The 17496-nt window shown below is 46.1% G+C and overlaps 2 protein-coding genes across 3 annotated transcripts in view; one reads left to right on the plus strand and one right to left on the minus strand.

The window, feature by feature from the left end:
• The window catches only part of DOCK1 (dedicator of cytokinesis 1), a 525198-nt gene that overhangs the window by 202898 nt on the left and 304804 nt on the right, over positions 1-17496 (plus strand). The gene's annotated exons all lie outside the window — the stretch shown is intronic.
• INSYN2A (inhibitory synaptic factor 2A) overlaps positions 7397-17496 on the minus strand; it is a 58360-nt gene continuing 48260 nt past the window's right edge. The window contains exon 4 of the mRNA XM_068549082.1: positions 7397-7910. Coding sequence (XP_068405183.1) covers positions 7730-7910 — 181 coding nt within the window. The 3' untranslated portion in view covers positions 7397-7729. The remainder of the gene's footprint in view (positions 7911-17496) is intronic.

Below are 17496 nucleotides of genomic sequence, written 5' to 3' on the forward strand. Positions count from 1 at the left end.
TAAGTAGAAAGAATGAATGTGGCTTAAAGTTGAACCCAGTTTGGTGTCATTCTGCTAAGACCCCCGTTGGAACAGGCTGGAGCAGAGGGGCTGAGGTGACATTCTGGCTGTCATGGAGTCACAGTGAACGTGCTGGGCACTCACGATGGGCAGATGGAGGAGATGGCCGATGTGGAGGCCAGTGAACTGACGAGATGGTTCTGTCTCTGGTTAGGGGTGTGTTCACTTGGGTTATAAGCCCACACTGGCCAGCAGTTGAACTGGGGAGAGGAGGGCAGGGAGGAAGCCCATAACAGTTTGGATGGGACCTTAGCCTGGGGCAAGATTGTAAGACGTGCTCGCAGCTCAATCAGAGGATCGAGAATGGAGCATGGTGACTTCTCTCAGACCACATGGTCCCGGATGCCTTTGGGAAATTTCTCATATCTCAGACATGGTGATAATAGTGGCGAAAGTAATAGCTTCTCCTCACCGAGCACTTGTGGACGTGCTGGGCCCTGTATAATGAATGGAGGATCCTCACTTAGCCCTCCCCTTCATCGTGCATAGGTCCCCGCAGAAATGCCTTGCAGAGAGATGGGAAACGGTCCCAGACCCACAGCTCGCGTGGCGGTGCTTGTGGGGAGCCTGGGTTTGGCGCCAGTGCTGGCTTTCCTTGGTGTCTTCTGTAAGACTGAGGCTCATGATGCTGATCTCAGTGGTGGTCCAGGAGGTCCAGAGGAGGACTCAGAATTCCTCCTGGTTCTGCATCGTAGTTAGTGAGGCAGCCGCCCAGGGAAATAAGCACCTTTTGCCCTTTGCCACCTTCAGTCGTTTTCGTGGACCAAATGTCAGGATGTCCTGGAGGAAGACGGGCCAGACCACGGATCGGTTGCCCCTTTCCTGAAGGGCTTGGAGGAAGCCATGTGTCCTAAGGAACCCTTAGGGGTGCCTGGGAAGAGCCCTTGCACCTTTACCAAGGGGGCATGAAGTGTGGACCCAGGCTCAGTCTTACCTAGCTGTAGCCCTGCTCCTACTGCATAGGTGGCGGGGTCCAGGGCACCGTCGGGGGCTGGGGGGTACTAGAGCAAGCTGCCTACATCCAGGCGCCTCCCCCCACCGCCCTGTCCTTCTCCAGCAGAAGTCTCCAGAAGCAGGAATAGGATTGAGGTCCTAAGCTAACTCCTCCCAATGCCAGCATCTCTAATGTGTATACAAGGAGCCCAGAAATTCCTTCCTAAAATGAACTAGGCCGTCAGGGAAGGAATCTCAAACAAAACAAAACAAACAACTGAATATACTGTAGGTATTTAATGAGTGATGACAGCATTAAGATGTTTTCAGGAAGGACATTGTCCATTTCAAATTGGAGATGTTCAGAGACTCTTTCCAAGGAACCACGAGTCCCCTCTGTGGCGTCCACCGAGCAGTGAGACTGAAACGTTGCCCTGCTTGGTGAGCTCAGCCTTGCTCTCCACATGGGCTCCCAGGCAGATGTATGCATTAGCTTCTTAACGTCACTGTTGTAGCTCCGTGAATTTAGATGAGGGGAAGATCTGGGGAAAAGAATATCCCTGACAAGGTGGCCAAAAAACTTAATTGGTGGCCCTTTTAGAGTGGAAGAAGAGCAGAAAATGGTTTATAGGCCTGTTTGGGCATAGCTATAACATTCCATTATACCACAGAGATTCCAAACCTTATGTGTTTGCTCCTCTTTTTTGCATCAGTGGAATGGAAATGGTATAACTGTGAATCAGCTCACAAATTCTAAATAATCGTTGAAAATGGACGTTAACAATTTAAGTGATTAAAAAGGTTTTGAATAGCTGTGCTTCACTTAATGGTTTATTTCATGATATTGTCAACAGTAATAGAAGCGTGACCTCTCTTTCCATCAAAACAAGTTATTCACTGGGGATCAGTTGTGGCCTGATAGTTTCCCCATCTGTTTATATATGGAATTGAGAAGTGGGGAGCTTCACACGCCATTGGCTAAGCTGTGATGTACTGTATAAGCGTCTTCTTTTAACTGTATCTGTGGTACCTTATAAACACCATGCAGTTGGTTATATATCATTTGTTTTAGTTCATTTTATACCTTTCAACTTTATATTTGAAATGGGTTATTGGAATGCATCTCAGGCAGAGGATAAAAATATGTCATGATCCTAAGTATTATAGTTTTTTTTAACAAATAAAACTCCATTTGGCAAGTGTAGGATTGTAGATTGTGTGGATGCCGACAGCAGGCCCTAACACAGAAGCCTTGCAGTAACCTTGCCACAGAATTAAGATGCCATTTTATCTTTATCCCAGGATCGTCTAATGCTATAGCATAATTGAGTGAGGTGCTGAGCTTTACATTGTCTGATTTCAGATTTTATTTTTCTCTTCCTCTTTGAAAAGATGTCTAGGCCATCAGCGTTGGGCACCTTCTTGGTCATTGTGTACGGCTCTGAGCAGGGGGCCATGGTGGCTTAGGTGCTCTTGTCTGGTGGGCAGGTGACATGGTTACCCCCTCCCTTGACACCCCCCCCCACCCCAACCGCCAACACACACATGCCTGTGTCTTTGCTGGAGTAAGTGCTGTAAACAGAGCTGGGTTGAGAGCAGACAGGATGAGTAGTACACGTGACCCTTCCTTCTCTTGTGATATTAGCCTCTGCTGCCGCTTTCAAATAATCAGATTTACATTCTGTTAATGGGTCCTTTAAAAATGTAATTGAGTGAGAAGGATTTTTAAAGATTTTTCTATGGCCTGGATACACACCAGAAGACTGAAAATTACTAATTCACAAAAATGAAAATGTGGCCCTCTTCAAAAGAAAAGTTCCCTTGGAAAATCCGCAGAAGTAGGCTTAGGAAAGGGAAACACTCTTCCTGCATTCTCCACTTGTTCTTGTGACCACCAGACCTCCTGATTCCCTGGACTCAAGTGATGGAAGTTCTTTTGTTTCTACTCCGAACACCAGCTGTAGGGGACGTAGATGGGTGCGGTGTGTTTCATCGTGACAGCGGCACCATTGGTGGGGAAGAGATGCTGCTAGTGAAAATTCACTGATGTCTTTGAGCCTGCGTGATTTATAATGACCTGACATACTTCTTCATTTAAAAGATACTGTAATAGACTTGGTCTCCCTTTTACCAAGACTCATCACCAAATATTTACACAAAGGTGTTATTTCCCCATGCACGAACATTCGTTTTGCGATATTTATTCTAATGGACTTTACGTATGAATGTGCTTTTAACAAAATACTATTCTTAATCTTGCCTTGCAAAAGAAAGCAATGCATTATAAAAGTTTCAAGTGGACAGTATCTGGTTTTTCTCTATGAGTGTTGCAAAAAGTGTCTCTAACTTGTATGTTTGTTAATAAACCTACTTAGAAAACATCTGACTTCCAGAAAATCACCCTATCACAGGTACACGTGTGAGTTCTGATGACTTTATAAATTCATTTCCATATGGTATTGGTATAGCAATTTTTCCTGCCTTTCACATGTTTCTGTGGCCGTAGTATTTTTTCAAGGTTGGTCACTGACTGTGGATTTACTGCAGAGGAAATGAAAACCATATCATTACCTGGGTAAAATATGCTGTGCAATTCTTGCATATTCATCCTAAACCGTATCTTAAATTAATTATTGAGCTCCTTAAAAGGCATTATGCTGCTTGCATATGACCTTCTCATCTGCCAGAATGTATGCTGCGCATTATAGCACGATGAGTTATCCCTAGTTCACAAAACAGAAGATTATTTCTGAATCATATAGTTCTTCTCTTCCGGTAAGTAAGTTGGTTGCACACTTATCCCATGCCAGATGTGCCAGTGGTAGAGCTTTTCTAGATAAAAGGAGATATATCAATGTCGAGGCAGCTGCTATTATCTTTAGGTGACACTGCACCAGTGACACTGTCTTCCTTACTAGTCACGTCAAATTTTATTCGCTGATAAAAATGCTCCCAAAGAATCATTCCAGCTGTGGTGGGCTTTGTAAACGTGTTGTGCCCTCACAGACAGGGTGGAATGGAGGAGTTCATGGCCCGTTTCTTGTATTTTGTCCTTGCTGTCTTCAATAAGAAGCACAAAGCAAGCACTTGAATTTAATGGTGTGTCTTCTGAGTTGGAATTGAGGATTGTGTATCTGCCTTGCCTATGATGGTACCCCAAGGAGAATGGCTTTGCAAGGTGTGCTCGTTGTTGCTGCTTGAGATTGCATTCGGCCTGGCGTGGGTCCATGAATGATGATGCCATTTCTGCCACACCTCAGGTCTCCATGGCAGCGGACACCTCGGCAGCCTCACAGGATGCGGGAAACTTCTGCCAACTTCATATGCCCTTTCCAAGATAGCAAGGTTTCCCCACACCTTGATTTTCTCCCCAATTTTACTCTGCTTTAGGGGAGAGTCTGAGATCGAAGGACCAGATGCAGAGGCCTGGGACCTCTCCTTGGAGGCTAGTCGCACACTTTCAGAATGAGTGGTGGGCACCTATGTGGCAGAATGCCCTTTGTTGGATCTAGTTATCGATAAGAGAGGACCTCTGAGGCTGCACCAGTATTCAGCTCACAGATAATTGTAGAACGTGACTTGGAGTTCTTTCCCCCAGTGCTCCGGGCATTGGGTCTTCCTCTCTATCCTATACTTGAGCTGCACTCACCCACTTCTTTCCCCAGAGGAACCTGTGAGGCAGTGGGAGCCTTCCATCTCAGCCCCATCCTTGCTCCCGCACCTTGCAAGTGGACTCTGCTATTGCAGAGCCCAGGAAAGGGGGTGGTGACCTCTCCTCTCCTAAGTTTCCAGGGGGCCCTCTCCCTTGGGAGAGGTGGTTGGTTTGGGCTGGTCTCCGTGGGAGAGGCAGGGTGCTCAGTCCCACTGGGGCACTGGTCCCCCACCCCGGGGAGGGAAGAAGAAAGGAAGGAGGTGGCCGACCCCCTGGGGCTGTGGACCGGCTTGATGGATGATCTAGAGAGAACCTGTCTCCAGAGGGGCATGACAGGATTTGCCCTGGAAACACCAATGTGTTCAGTTGTCCCCCGGAGGTTCTTTAAAAGTTAGACCTCAGCCAGATGCTGCTGTGTACGGTGCCCTTTGCCCTTAAAAGCCATCCTGTTCTCCTGGCAGCTGAAGCCGATGCCAGGGTGCGTGGTCTGGTCAACTGAGTCTGAGCTGGATTTCAGCCCTGCCCCCTCCCAAGCCAGGCCAGGCCAGTAGGCAGTGCCCACGCCCCTTCTCCTCTCCCAAAGACCCGATGGAGTTCTCTTCAGCCCGAACATCTTTCCTTTATTATTATTTCCTCAGATTACTTCTTTTTTCCCAAATCATTGAAACCACGAAATAAGATTAATAGACACACAAAACATGACCTTTGATTTTTTTTATTTAAAAATTAATAAAGAACTTAGTGACAAGTATAATAATTTAATCTCTATACGTAATGCCATGTGTACATCTACATGTGAGGGAACACGGTACTTTTTACCTTGGTTTTGTATCAAAGATTTTACTTAAATCTTTCTAAGAGAAGAGTCATCATCTGTTAGGACACATTGCAGTTAAACTATGAAATGGGTTTGAAAATATTTTTTTTTCTATTCTGAAGACAGTTTCATTTTTAAATAGGAATTTGTTTATCTTCAGTTTCCTTTTTGATTCTGAAAATATTAACTTTTTTTTTTTGTCTAGACTGCTTTCAAACAGTGACGTTAACTTTGTTTACTAGATGTCCTCTTGTTTAGACGGAATTACGGTACTAATCAGAGAGCTGCTAACACCCTTATTTCAATTCACTGAGATAGTCGGGATTCTGAAAACACAAGGAGAGATAGCTTGTTGCAAACATGTTTTATAACTTCAGTTAAAAACAGTAGAAAATACATGAAACACATTTTTTTAAATTTTATCTCTACATGAAACAATTGCACTTCCTTCATGGTACAGGATCAACTTAGCCTTCCTCTTGCACAAAAGTATTTCTCAATTCTGTTAACTGATATTCAAGGATTTGTATCCTCATGTATCATGTCCACAAAAGATGCGTGTTTTTTTTTTAAATTAAAGCACACATCTGTGATATAGTTTGAGTAACCCCCAAAGAATGCTTACATGAGATACTCCTGTCACTTTTTTTTTCCAAGTCCACTAAGGTCTTTCTAGAATCAAAACACTCAGAACGAAAATAGATTTGCTATTGAGTCAGGAGGAAAATGCGTGGCAAGAAATAGCTCCAATCTGAGAAAGGCAGGTAGATCCTTTCACTAAGGCCGATCACCTTATTGGCGTCTGGTCAATGAGGTGTGCGTGTGAGCACGAGATTAGATAAGAAACGGTTGGACAGAGACCAGAAGACTTGGTTTCCTTGTACATTCACCAACGACTCAAAATTAAAGTTGAACCAAAAAAAGTCAAAAGAAGATCCCTACTTGCTACTGTGAAAAGCCAAAACTTGATAGACAAGAGTCCTTAATAGACTAGGGGCTTTTGATTTCTATAAAAAGATACTTGCAAAGGTGCAAAGGAATGAGTGAAAAAATAAAGGAACTAAGATTTATATTGCAATGTGTAATCAAAAGAGAACGCGAAGTGTCACGATTTATTTAAAAAAGACCTAAAAACATTTGATTCACAGCTTTCCCCTAGGTATGTCATTTAGTACAACTCACTAATAGGTTAAATGTAGGTGACGTTAGTTGGTTTGTTGGTAGCAGCTAAACTAAGCACGCGGTTTCTCTTTGAGATGGTCAGATCTTCTACAGTTGTTACAAAGCATAACGAATTGTATAAAACGTCTGGCTGAGCTTTCATGATGAACAGTGTCTCAAAGATTGATCCACAGAAACATTTTCCGGTGGCAGAGAACGCCTGTGATTTATTGGTGACTGTATTATCCGCTGTGTATCTCCACGTGTGTTTTCAAATTCTTGCCAGGATTTATCATTTGGCCTTTGGGTACCGAAAGATGAAAAATGAGATCTATGAAAGCTTAGTGTCCGATAGCTCTGACCCTGTCAACTTGCAGTGATTAAAGGCATGTCCTGACTTTGGGGGACTCCTGGCTGCTGGGCATTTGGAGGATGAGCAGTAAGCCTGTCGCCGGTCTGGAGTTGAAGCAAACGCTGAATTTGAGGTTTCATTGTGACGCTGAGATGTCACTTGGCTTAGCGCTACAGCACATGAGGCAAATATACATATAGTCACATTTTAGAGATTATTCATGGTCTCCGACCACTTGAAAAAAATTGTGCTTTCTCCGGAATTTGATGTGCTGAAAATTGCACTCACCCCCCGCTTATTTGCAAAATTAAACATAAAAATGAAGTCCTTTGCAAACGTAAGGGCTACTTTTTCTTCTCAGTATTAAAAAAAAAAATAAAGGCTTGAAAATAATTATGAGTTTTAGCTGTGTTACAGAGTGACAGCCTGCCGTTCTGCAGGTTGATAATGTAATCCTTGCTGATCTGGGGCGCGGGCATAGAATTTTTACCTATCATCTTTGACTATGTTAAGTTTCGTTTCCGGTTTTACATCCCACATCCACGAACTGCAAGGAACAGCTGGCAAGGTGTGACATGTACTACTTCGCTTCTGTGAGTTGATCTGTTACAAAGGCCTTTTTGGTAAGCAGGGTGAGAACTGGTGGCGTCCGAGTCAGCCACCGTTCACTCCGTCCTATTCGTTTTGGAAAAGGATTTACTTTGAACTCCAGTGGGTTTTAAAGACGGCCTTTAGACTCCAAACACCATGAGTTTTAAAGGAACCAGAGTTTCCATCGTCCGTGCTTTTTAGATTCAGTTTTGGGTTTTTGCTTGGGAGTTGAGTAAGTCTCCTGAGAGTAAGGCGAGTGTGCGACCTGAGTTTCCTCGAAAGGATGGAGTTTCCTCAGAACTGGCTGGAGTTTGTCTTCTTGCTGCTTAAAATCTAGCTCCACACTGGAAAGAAAAGAGAGGGAAGAATTTAGTGCTTGGTCTTTCCTATGTAAAGAGCTCCCTTAGAGACAGCAGAATTTGGTGCCATCCCAGCAGGGTAATGATCATTCGTATGATGTTTATAATGCCATTTGACGGTTCAGTATTAAGCAATTGGCTATAATATGTTTTAGTGCTCGGTCACTGTGAACTATCTCAAAAAGTTTCATTTTCTTTGAAAAATAACTCATTTGCATTCATTGCCAACTTTTGAAGTTTTATTAATGTACACAGTTGGTGTGAAAGCATAGACTGTGTTTGTAGAAATGAGAATTGTGACATGTGAGTAACCCTTGTCCATAGACTGCACACATGTGCTTCATGGGACAGAGAGGTAACCGAAGATATGAGTGTTCAGGGGTCATCTTAGTGCATGTACACCAGGTATTTGGAAGCTCTGTGCAACTTTTCACAAGGTCAGAGAAAACCATTTATCTCACCTGAAACAGTTGTAAAGTGAAGTGACCTTGGCTTCTGGTCTCCTTTGCAAAATCTCATCTGCCTAAAAAACTGGTAAGAGCCCAAATATCCAACATTGGGGAAAAGAGTGTGTTTTATGAAATCAACACCATTGAATATCACTCAGTTAGTTGTTCGCAAAGATAGTTTTCCAGGCAAAAAGATAGATAGTGTTCGGTGAAAATAACAAAACTGTAATTACATGGCTGAAGCCATAATGTGCAAACAGGTAGCCATGGGGAAGGACATTTGCCATTAGTGATAGGGTTTGTGTTAGAACGACAGGGTTAAAGCTGGTTTTCTTAAGTATATCTTGTGTCTTATGAAATTTCTCCTGAGAATGCTGCAGTTGGCCTAGAGTCCTCCCATCCGTCCATGGCTTTGGAAAGGACCATTGTTGACCCCCTAACTTTGGGTAGGATCCCCCTGCTCCAGTGTCACTCTTCTGTGATCAGCCCAGGGGCAGTGGGCCTCGCCTCCCTTCTGGTTCCCTTGCCTGTACCCCTAGAATTTGAACCTGGGTGCTGCATCACGCCAGGCCTCCGGAGATGTGCACTCTGTGCTCCTTCCATTTCTGCTCTGGATGCCAGTCGAAATGTCAGTAGATTTCACTAAAGGCTCAGCAGTGACGATAATACATGAGCTCAGTACATTTTATATCCAGCGGAACTGTAAACCATTTACAAACAGGATATCCTATTGATTTAGAGAACCATTAATCCTAGCCACATTTTGACATTTTGAAAAGACAAAAACAGCAAAGCTGTATTATCTGGAGTTTTAAAAACAAGTTCAAGACCCATCTAATGGACCGTTTTATGCTTTAAATCCACTGTTCCATTTTTCTTATCATCAACGACTGTATTAGTGAAAAAACTAAAAATATTGTCAGAGAAGTTTATGGCTAGTTCTCCCCCTGTTCCCAAAACAAAAATGATTTTTCCCCCCTCATTTCAAAGGGCCTCTTTGAGTTATGCTGCAGTTTATAGGAAATAGGATAAACTCCCGTGAACTCATGACTTGCTAATCTAGAACAGGGGATAATGTATTCATGGTTCCTCTTGGGGACAGTTGTGAAAAGTGCAAATCTCAGGACGTGCTGCCTTTGTGAAACACCAGCCTCGGTTATCGCTCCAGTAGGAAGAACAGGGATTTCCATCCTGGCTTTTTCATCTGATGCTGTGGAGGGGGGAGTGGGGGAGTGGGAGCTCAGATAAATCCCTTAACCTCTTTAAGGTTCGGTTTCCTTCACTTGAAGGGGTATAATAATTACTGTATTACTGGTATCTTACTGAAAAATGGTAAGGATCCTCCCCGCTCCCTCTCTCCTGAAAGAAAGAGTTTCCTAAACTATAAGATGCAATTCAGATATTATTTTTTCCTTATCATCTGTTGATCACTGATTGTATAATGGGGACAAGAGCTAACAATGATTAAGAAATACCTATTCAAGAATTCTTCAACTTGGACACTTAACAAGGAAAACAAGAACCTTGCCACTGAGTCTGTAAGACGGTATAGCATCCAGTATGGTATTTTAGGTACAAAAGAGTAATTTTGTCAAGGTGCTTGGTTAGTATTGAAAGCATGTTCTCCAGATCATAACCATCTCAATAGGCCCAGATAGGTTTTGTGTTATTAGATCAGAGGGTGGGTGCTAGCATTTGCTGGGCTAACAGTACAATTCTGGGTACCTGTAATTATTGAATTCCCATTAAGCTCCTACACTGGGAATCCTATTATTAACCAATTTATCACACCGCAGAACCACCGCTGTAATCACAGCGTAATCTAATCTGAGTTCTTGTTAACAAAATGACTCGACTTCATCTGTCAGTTGATTCCTATCTGCACTCCCCCACGACTGAGAAGCTGCCGCCAGGAGCAGGTTTCTTCGTGGAGGGAGTGTGAGTGGCCGTGAGCGCCCGCTGGGAGATGCCTGCAGTGAGGTGACCTCGAGCCCTGCCCCTCCCTCCCGGTCTGTAACCCCAAGCTGCAGTGCACCTGCTTGTCAGGTGATGTCTGGGTACCAGGGAATGCTGTGCCCTGCTATCAGGTAGCAATAACGTGGCTCTGTCCAGTGCTTTCCACTGGGGGACTTTTCTCCTTTAGGGAGGAACACACCAAGTCACCGGGGTGAATCTGAAGCAGACAGCTGGCTGGAGAGGGCAGTGTCCGAAGGTTAATAGTCTGGCCGACTCTAGCTGACACAGAGCAAAGGTCCCTTCAGTCTTAGTGGCCAAATGGCCAGAATAAAGCAGCACCTGCTGCCCTGGTCCGCACAGAGGACTTGGACAGAAGCCAGCGGTGGACAGTCTAGGGCACTTGGACTCTGTGCCTAGAGCCCCTCCCTGTTTAACACAGCGAGCTGTCCAGATAGGGCCTGGGAGCGGGGGATGGGGGGCGGGTGCTGCCTCGTGGAGAAGTGATGGCCCTCGATTTGGGCTTCCACACTGATCGGAGGGACACGGGGTGTGTGTTGGCGGGGGTTGGCTGCAGCTGGCCGTGTGGGCACCGTCACCGTCTTCAGGGCTGTCACTTTCTCCCCTGTCTGGAGCACGTGTCCTGGCCACTCCTTGCCCCTCTGTCCCCAGGCACACATGACCTCCTTACTCTCTAACACCTACTGAAAGCTCCCCTACTCCACTCCTTTCTTTCTTCTTGGCACTCACTACAGATGATTGCATTTGTCTCCGTATCATTTTGCCTCCGTCCCCCGAATGCAGCTGCTGTGACGAGGTGACTATTGTCCCGTCTCTGCTCCCAGCACCTACAGCACGGCCTGAATCGCAGCAGTTGCCTGTGTGATACTTACAGAATTAACGCATGAGCCGTAAAAGACAAGTCCCGTCTCGTCTTTCGTCCCCGTTGCCCTGGGCTGTTCTGTCCTGGTTGGTGATGTTGGCTGTGCCCCCTTCTTCTTTCCCCCCATCGAGCCCCCTCCTCACTGCCGGTAAACAGGGCTTCTCCCCCAGGCAGCGCTGTTGGACCCACTCCCGGTGGAATCTGTGGCCAGGCTCCCTTCTCTCAGAACTTAATCGAAGAAGATGCTGAAACTTTTGTTGTAAAACACACACCAGGATCTGTTTGGAGCCTGCCTCCCCCGCTTCTACTCCTGGCTTCCCCTTTTCTGGAAGAGTCTGTGGTAAAATCTTAAGATGGGTGGGGTCAGCAGGGTGTGGTCAGTTGTGCTCTTCGAACCTGGGAGTCTTTTGATTCCCTTTCCACTTTTCCTGTGGGCTGGAGGCCCTGGTGTGGTTTTCTGCATGATGCTGCTTCTAAGCTCCGTCAAGGGCAGTGTACCTGCCCTGTGCGGTTTGGACCTGCCTTCCCAGAGCAGTTCCAGCTCAGAGACTTACCCGCTAATTGAACAGGCAGACAGGAGTGTGTGTATTCCAAGTCTGGCCTCTAGACCTTGTCCTCATCTCTTAGGACTCGGCTGGGGGTTGGCACAGCTTCCTGCAATGTCCAGGGTCTCGGGGTCCGGCCGCACACGAGGCTGGAGGCTGCTGGCGGTACCGCCCGCCTCCTGCAGGCCAGATCTGGTGTTTGTAGCGCACCGTTGAGGGGACACACGCATCATGTGGAACACTTGCACCTCCGAGGATAAGCAGCCTGGAAAAAGTCCTGACTCTAGAGAGTCCGAGCTTGAGTGTGAAGGGACTGGAGCCAGGCCAGCCTCCCCTAAGCTGGCTGTTCTCTCCTTTAGTGCCTGAGTTACAACGCAGACTGCAGACTGTGCTGGGTGATCCAGAACGGCCCCAGGACTGCTGGGGCTGTTTACAAGATATAAATCCCCGGGAGCTATCATTATCTACGTTTTATATCTCTCCTTCCCCTGCCTGCGTCCATCCAACAAAACACTTGTGTTGAGAGCTCCGTGGTAACTGAAGCCGTGCTGCCAGGCGTGCCACTGAAAGCCATTGGCCACATCTACGTGACTCACGGTGATGAAGGATTAAAGCCACGGGCTGCAGACTGCATTTTTTGGTTAGTCTTTTTCTCTTGAAAATACAAGTTTTATGTGTAGGGACTTTGCTTACAGAATTATTACTCTGTACATTTCCAAAGAAATAAAAATCTGCTGTGAACCTCAGGCTGCTCTGTCAGCTGGCACCAGCTTTATTTGCTTCCCGGCGTCTCTGCTGGGCTTTGTAGTAACACTTCTCCCCACGACTTCATGCGATTTTGCAGAGGAGCGTGGTCCCAGCATCTCCAGCGGATGCTCTGCTTGTCTGCTGCTCCTATAAATACCTGGGCCCTGCCACAGTTTCCTTAGCAAGCTGTCGCCAGCTCCTTGAGTTAATTGAAGGGGAAATGGATTTAGAACGTTCCTTTCTCCAGTCCCCTGGGTGTAGCAGTGAAGAGTTAAAAGCAGGTGAGTTCGGCTCCCAGGCACTTGTGTGTTTTCTGGGCTGGAAGAAAACCCGAAATCTCTTGATTTCTCCAACCTTGACAGTATTGGCGGGGCTCAGTGGACTGCAGAGCGGAAGCCTCCGTTTTTAATTTTCTTTGAATCAGATCGCAGAGTCCCCGGTGCTCGGTGTGGCTCTGACTGACCCACGCTCTGCCACCGTGGGTACGGCATCCCACCTTCAGGGACCTGAGCTTCCGGGGCTGTGAAACGACAGTGGAGATGCACGCCCACCGCCAGGGGGCTCCATGGAGCCACCACGCCTGCATGGAAACGCAGGCAAACCCAGGGCAGCCAGCTCGCTGGGGCGTGCGATGGCTCTCACAGTGTCCTCAAAATGCAGTGCTGTATGTCCGGCTGGCTTCACGTCAGCGCCTTGGATGACACGGTGTTGTTCAGAAGAAGCTGAAAGTCAGGCTCCAAGTAACAGGCTGGGTTGTCTCCCTTGCAAGCCTGGAGAACCAGGCACATCTCTTTTTGTTTACTTGTCGGCCTCAGTTTACATATGTGGTCCCGGCTGTGCCTTTAGGCAGTGGGAGAACCAGGACCCAAAATAGCCATCCTACTCCCCTGGACGCATCTCCGTGTGACTACTGAGGGCCCCCATCCATCCGGCATGTCCAGAATCAGATCGTTTCCCCCGGCTGCTGCTCTGTCTTCCCAAACTCAGCTGCCATGCCGGGCACCTTGGCATCTAGCTGGACTCGCCCTTCCCGCCGGCTTCCATCAGCTGGGTACCATGCAGCCGCCCTCAGCAATCTCCAGCGCCTTCCTCTGCCCCCGAAGAACTTGGGCAGTTTTCACTTTGGCCACTGAAACAGCCGTCCATTGCTTCCTCTCTCCATCTCTCTCCTGCCCTAACGCGTTTTCCAAGTACCAGAGTCACCTTCGGAAAACCTGAAACTCCTTGACAAACTTCCACTCATCCTTTAAACCGAGGGCACTTGTTGCCTCTTCCTTCCGTGGATTTTCTAGACTAACCACATGTGCCCGCCCCTCCGTCCTGTCCAGACTCCTCTGGGCCACACTACGCAGGGTCTCTGCACATTTTTATCAGAGCACTTCTGGCTCATGTGGGCTCATAGCTCCTTTTTCTCAGGTCTGTGAAGCGCATCGAGGGATAGACCGTGTTGAATTCAGCTGCATCTGTGATGCCTTTAATACAGTGACAGACTCAGCACGTGACCTCTTTGTTTACTGAACTGAAATAAACTGATGAACTGAACCCGAATCCCCTCACCTCCAATCTCCGCAGAATGCTGCTGCTCTGTCTTCTAGTTATAACTTATTCACCAAAATGAACATATGTACACAAAATATGTCCATATGTTATATACCTGTTGTGTGTATATATGGAGCTTGTTCCAGTAGTTTCCAGTATAAATAATTTGAACATGGAAATGATTCATCATAACTCTGAATCCTTCTCCCGCCACTCTTTCACACAGTAGGTGCGTAATCAAAGTTTACAGTCACTGTAAGATTTAAAATACCAGAAATAGATGGGTATTCAATAATACTAATACCTGAACTATAAGATCTATCCCCTTTTCGTGATGTCCTATGGCAAGGAAATTATGGTTATGGTTATAAAAAGCAAAACATTAGCCAGTTATCCTAACTATAAAGTATATTCCAAAGTATCCAAAGTTATAGACAGCGACCTTTCTGAATACATCATGGTATGTAGCCTGGCCACGCAGGAGGACAGTCCTTCCTTTTACGCTTGACTGAAGCTCCATCCTCGGTACCTTTCTTATCTGTGACTCCTCTGGAATACAAAGACTGGTCTGGCACCCGGGCTTCATCTGAGTGCCCAAATTTGAGGGCTGGCCAGATGCACAGGAATCAGGGAACTGCATTTGAGCCTCCTATAATTTTGCACCACAGAGAAGTCGAGGCAGAAAGACTCGAGCGCTGTTTATAATCTCCAACCATAATAATTTCTTGAGTAAGAAAGGGACCAGATCACTCACAGGAGTGTCACATGTGTATTAAGCACATCTGATGTCACACTGCTAGCAAGCCATCAAGATCAGACATTATATTTAGAAGGGATGGATAATTATTAAATTAAATGTGGACTGCCAATTCACTGCTGTCCCTGGCCTCAACAAAGAGCACACAATTATTTTTTTTTAATCTTCGAGCAGGAAGTGCATTGTAACTGCAGTTAAAAGGAGACAACACAGGACTCTCCAAAATTGTTTGTAGTGGGTCCTTCAGGTGCCAGGGCTGGGACACCCAGCCGGGTGACCTGAGTCGGGTCGGCTGAGATCTTGGCCGTGACCTTGTCTTCTGTTCTCATCTTGAGGATGGACAATCTGTTGCCCGGAGAGGAATGACTTGGGATCACAGTGCTCGAGCTAAAGAGCAGCCCGGCCCCTCTGAGCCACCAGCCCAGAACGCTGAGTTGCTGACGCTCTCAGGAGCTTCCCCTATTCTGACATGAGCAGAGAGAGAGAGGATATGGAGCAGTGAGAGTTCTCAGTGCAGAGGCCAGAAAACCATTAGCTTCTTGTGCATGTCTTATGGTGTCACTGGTGACCTGTCTAAACCCCCGGGTTCCCTACCACACCTCCAGGGGTGTGTTGTCTGTGGGATCAGTTCCTTCAAGGTGGCTGATGGGGGGAGAAGAGTCAGCCGAGCGACGGCAGCAAACCCTAGGTGGTTTCTTTTGTCATTGAGTCCCCAAGGAATTTTACATGCTAACTTAGGGCACTCAGGTAAGGACTGGATGCTGTATCTAGCTCCTAGAAAAATCTACATGGTTGTCTAAAAGTGAATTACACTGATTTGCTCATGACACTGACAATGTAACTCCTTCACATGTTTAGACATAGGTGACTACCTCGTTAATTTTGACTTTTGAGGGTCTTAAGAGGAGGGCTATCAATCAGTATAATTAACCTTTCTCTGCTGAATAATTTTTAACTAACTGCTTTACAAAGAATATGTTGAGATGAGTAATCAGTTTTCACTTTTACAGCTGTAATCAGTTACACACAGAATTTTTGACACTAAAGGTTAGTAAAAGGTCACTAAAGATGACTAAAACCTGATCCTTACATATTGGGGGAAAAAGAAAGAATATATTTTTATAATTCTCATGGAATAGACAAAACTTGGATTATTGGTTTGGGGAATTTTCAAGGAGAATTTTGAGGTCTGTTAAGTCATTTTTTTTTTCCTAACATTTAATTTACTTTATTAAAACATATTTCCTTACATCAGAAGAACATCGCCAAAAGTATTATCCAAGGAAATCCTGTCATCTTCCTCCCGCCCCATCAGTCACTGTAAATACTAGGAACAGAGCACTAAGTATTAGACAAAAGCTCATTTCCTCCACATCAGTTCATGTTGGTAAAGAACTTAATATGCACAAGTAGTGGTGATCGAAAGCAGGCCTGCAAAGGCCACTTCCACTAAGAGGTAATCACTAAATGACAAAGGCAGCGAAGATTCCACTCCAAGTGGGCTCTGGACAGGCTAGACCTGCCCCCGGTTCTGCATACAAATGCAATTACCTCTCTTAATAATAAGACTTCATTAGTTTCGAGGCCTCCAGCTCTGGTGGCTGTCCTGATTGCAGCTCCTTTTTTTGCAATACTCTGGAAGCAGTGACATTTCCGTGCACATTTTTGTCTGGAATCTTTGCAGCCTTCTATTTTGTGTTCTTATTGGGGATGCAATGAATTGCTACTGATGATTTGAGAAACTGCAAACCATTAATTCTGTGAATTCCTTGTTCCATCTCATAATATTAGGGTATTTTTCTCGTCTTTCCTAAAACCCTCCAATCATTTTGGAAAGGACCTTGCAGAATTTGGGAGCTTCCTTGATAAACAGTTAAAGATTTCGATGCACTGGAAAGTTCCCCAGCTGCTGTAAAGCTGAATGCTTATGTGCCAGCAGCAAGGCATCCCCTTTCATCCTTGGAAATGCTCTGGCTGTTTCTCCCCGTAATCCTTCTGGTTGTTTCCAACCCTCTAGCCTGGGGGGTGGGGGAGGTGTTCTGCAGAACACATCTAAACCCTCCCCGATACGGTACCCCTCCAAGGTGGTGCTCTGTCCTCTGCGTCAGCCGTCCCCACGTGGAGCGCCCTGGCTGCCTCATCTCCCCGTCCTCTGCCTTTCTTCACTGTGTCTGTGGCCCCCACCTTCGGTACAGAAGGTTCCCTGCTGTTATCACTCTGTTGTTACAAGGTCTTACGGTAGGGGTTCTACGGGCTTGTCTTCAGCCAGATCACCAATTCCTCCCATCTCCCGGTGTGTGGGACCATGCCCCTCATCTCCTAGGAGTTCCATGAAAAATGCTTGCTGAGGAAATTCACAGAAGCACCAAATGGAAGGGACTCGGGTACTTTATCAAAACAGTTGTTTGAAATTTTGTCTATCCTTGACCATCCATGGATCATATCGAAAGATGAAAATACAACATAGACAACAGGGCATCCTGCAAAGTCCCTCCCTCTGGGGTGTTGAAAACAAAGTGACAGGCGGACGGGCAGTGTTCCCTTCCCTTCGGGGGCCAAGTCCACTCACAGATTCACTGCATCATTATTAGTGTCACTTGAGGCTGGCTGTGCGTGGCCCTGATGATACAGAAGGGAAGCAGGTGCGGGCAGTGTCCTCCTGAAGGGGACAGGTGTTTCAGGACTTGGAACTAATGGT

The sequence above is a fragment of the Eschrichtius robustus genome, chromosome 7 (genome assembly GCF_028021215.1).
Source record: "Eschrichtius robustus isolate mEscRob2 chromosome 7, mEscRob2.pri, whole genome shotgun sequence".
NCBI classification, from domain to species: domain Eukaryota; kingdom Metazoa; phylum Chordata; class Mammalia; order Artiodactyla; family Eschrichtiidae; genus Eschrichtius; species Eschrichtius robustus.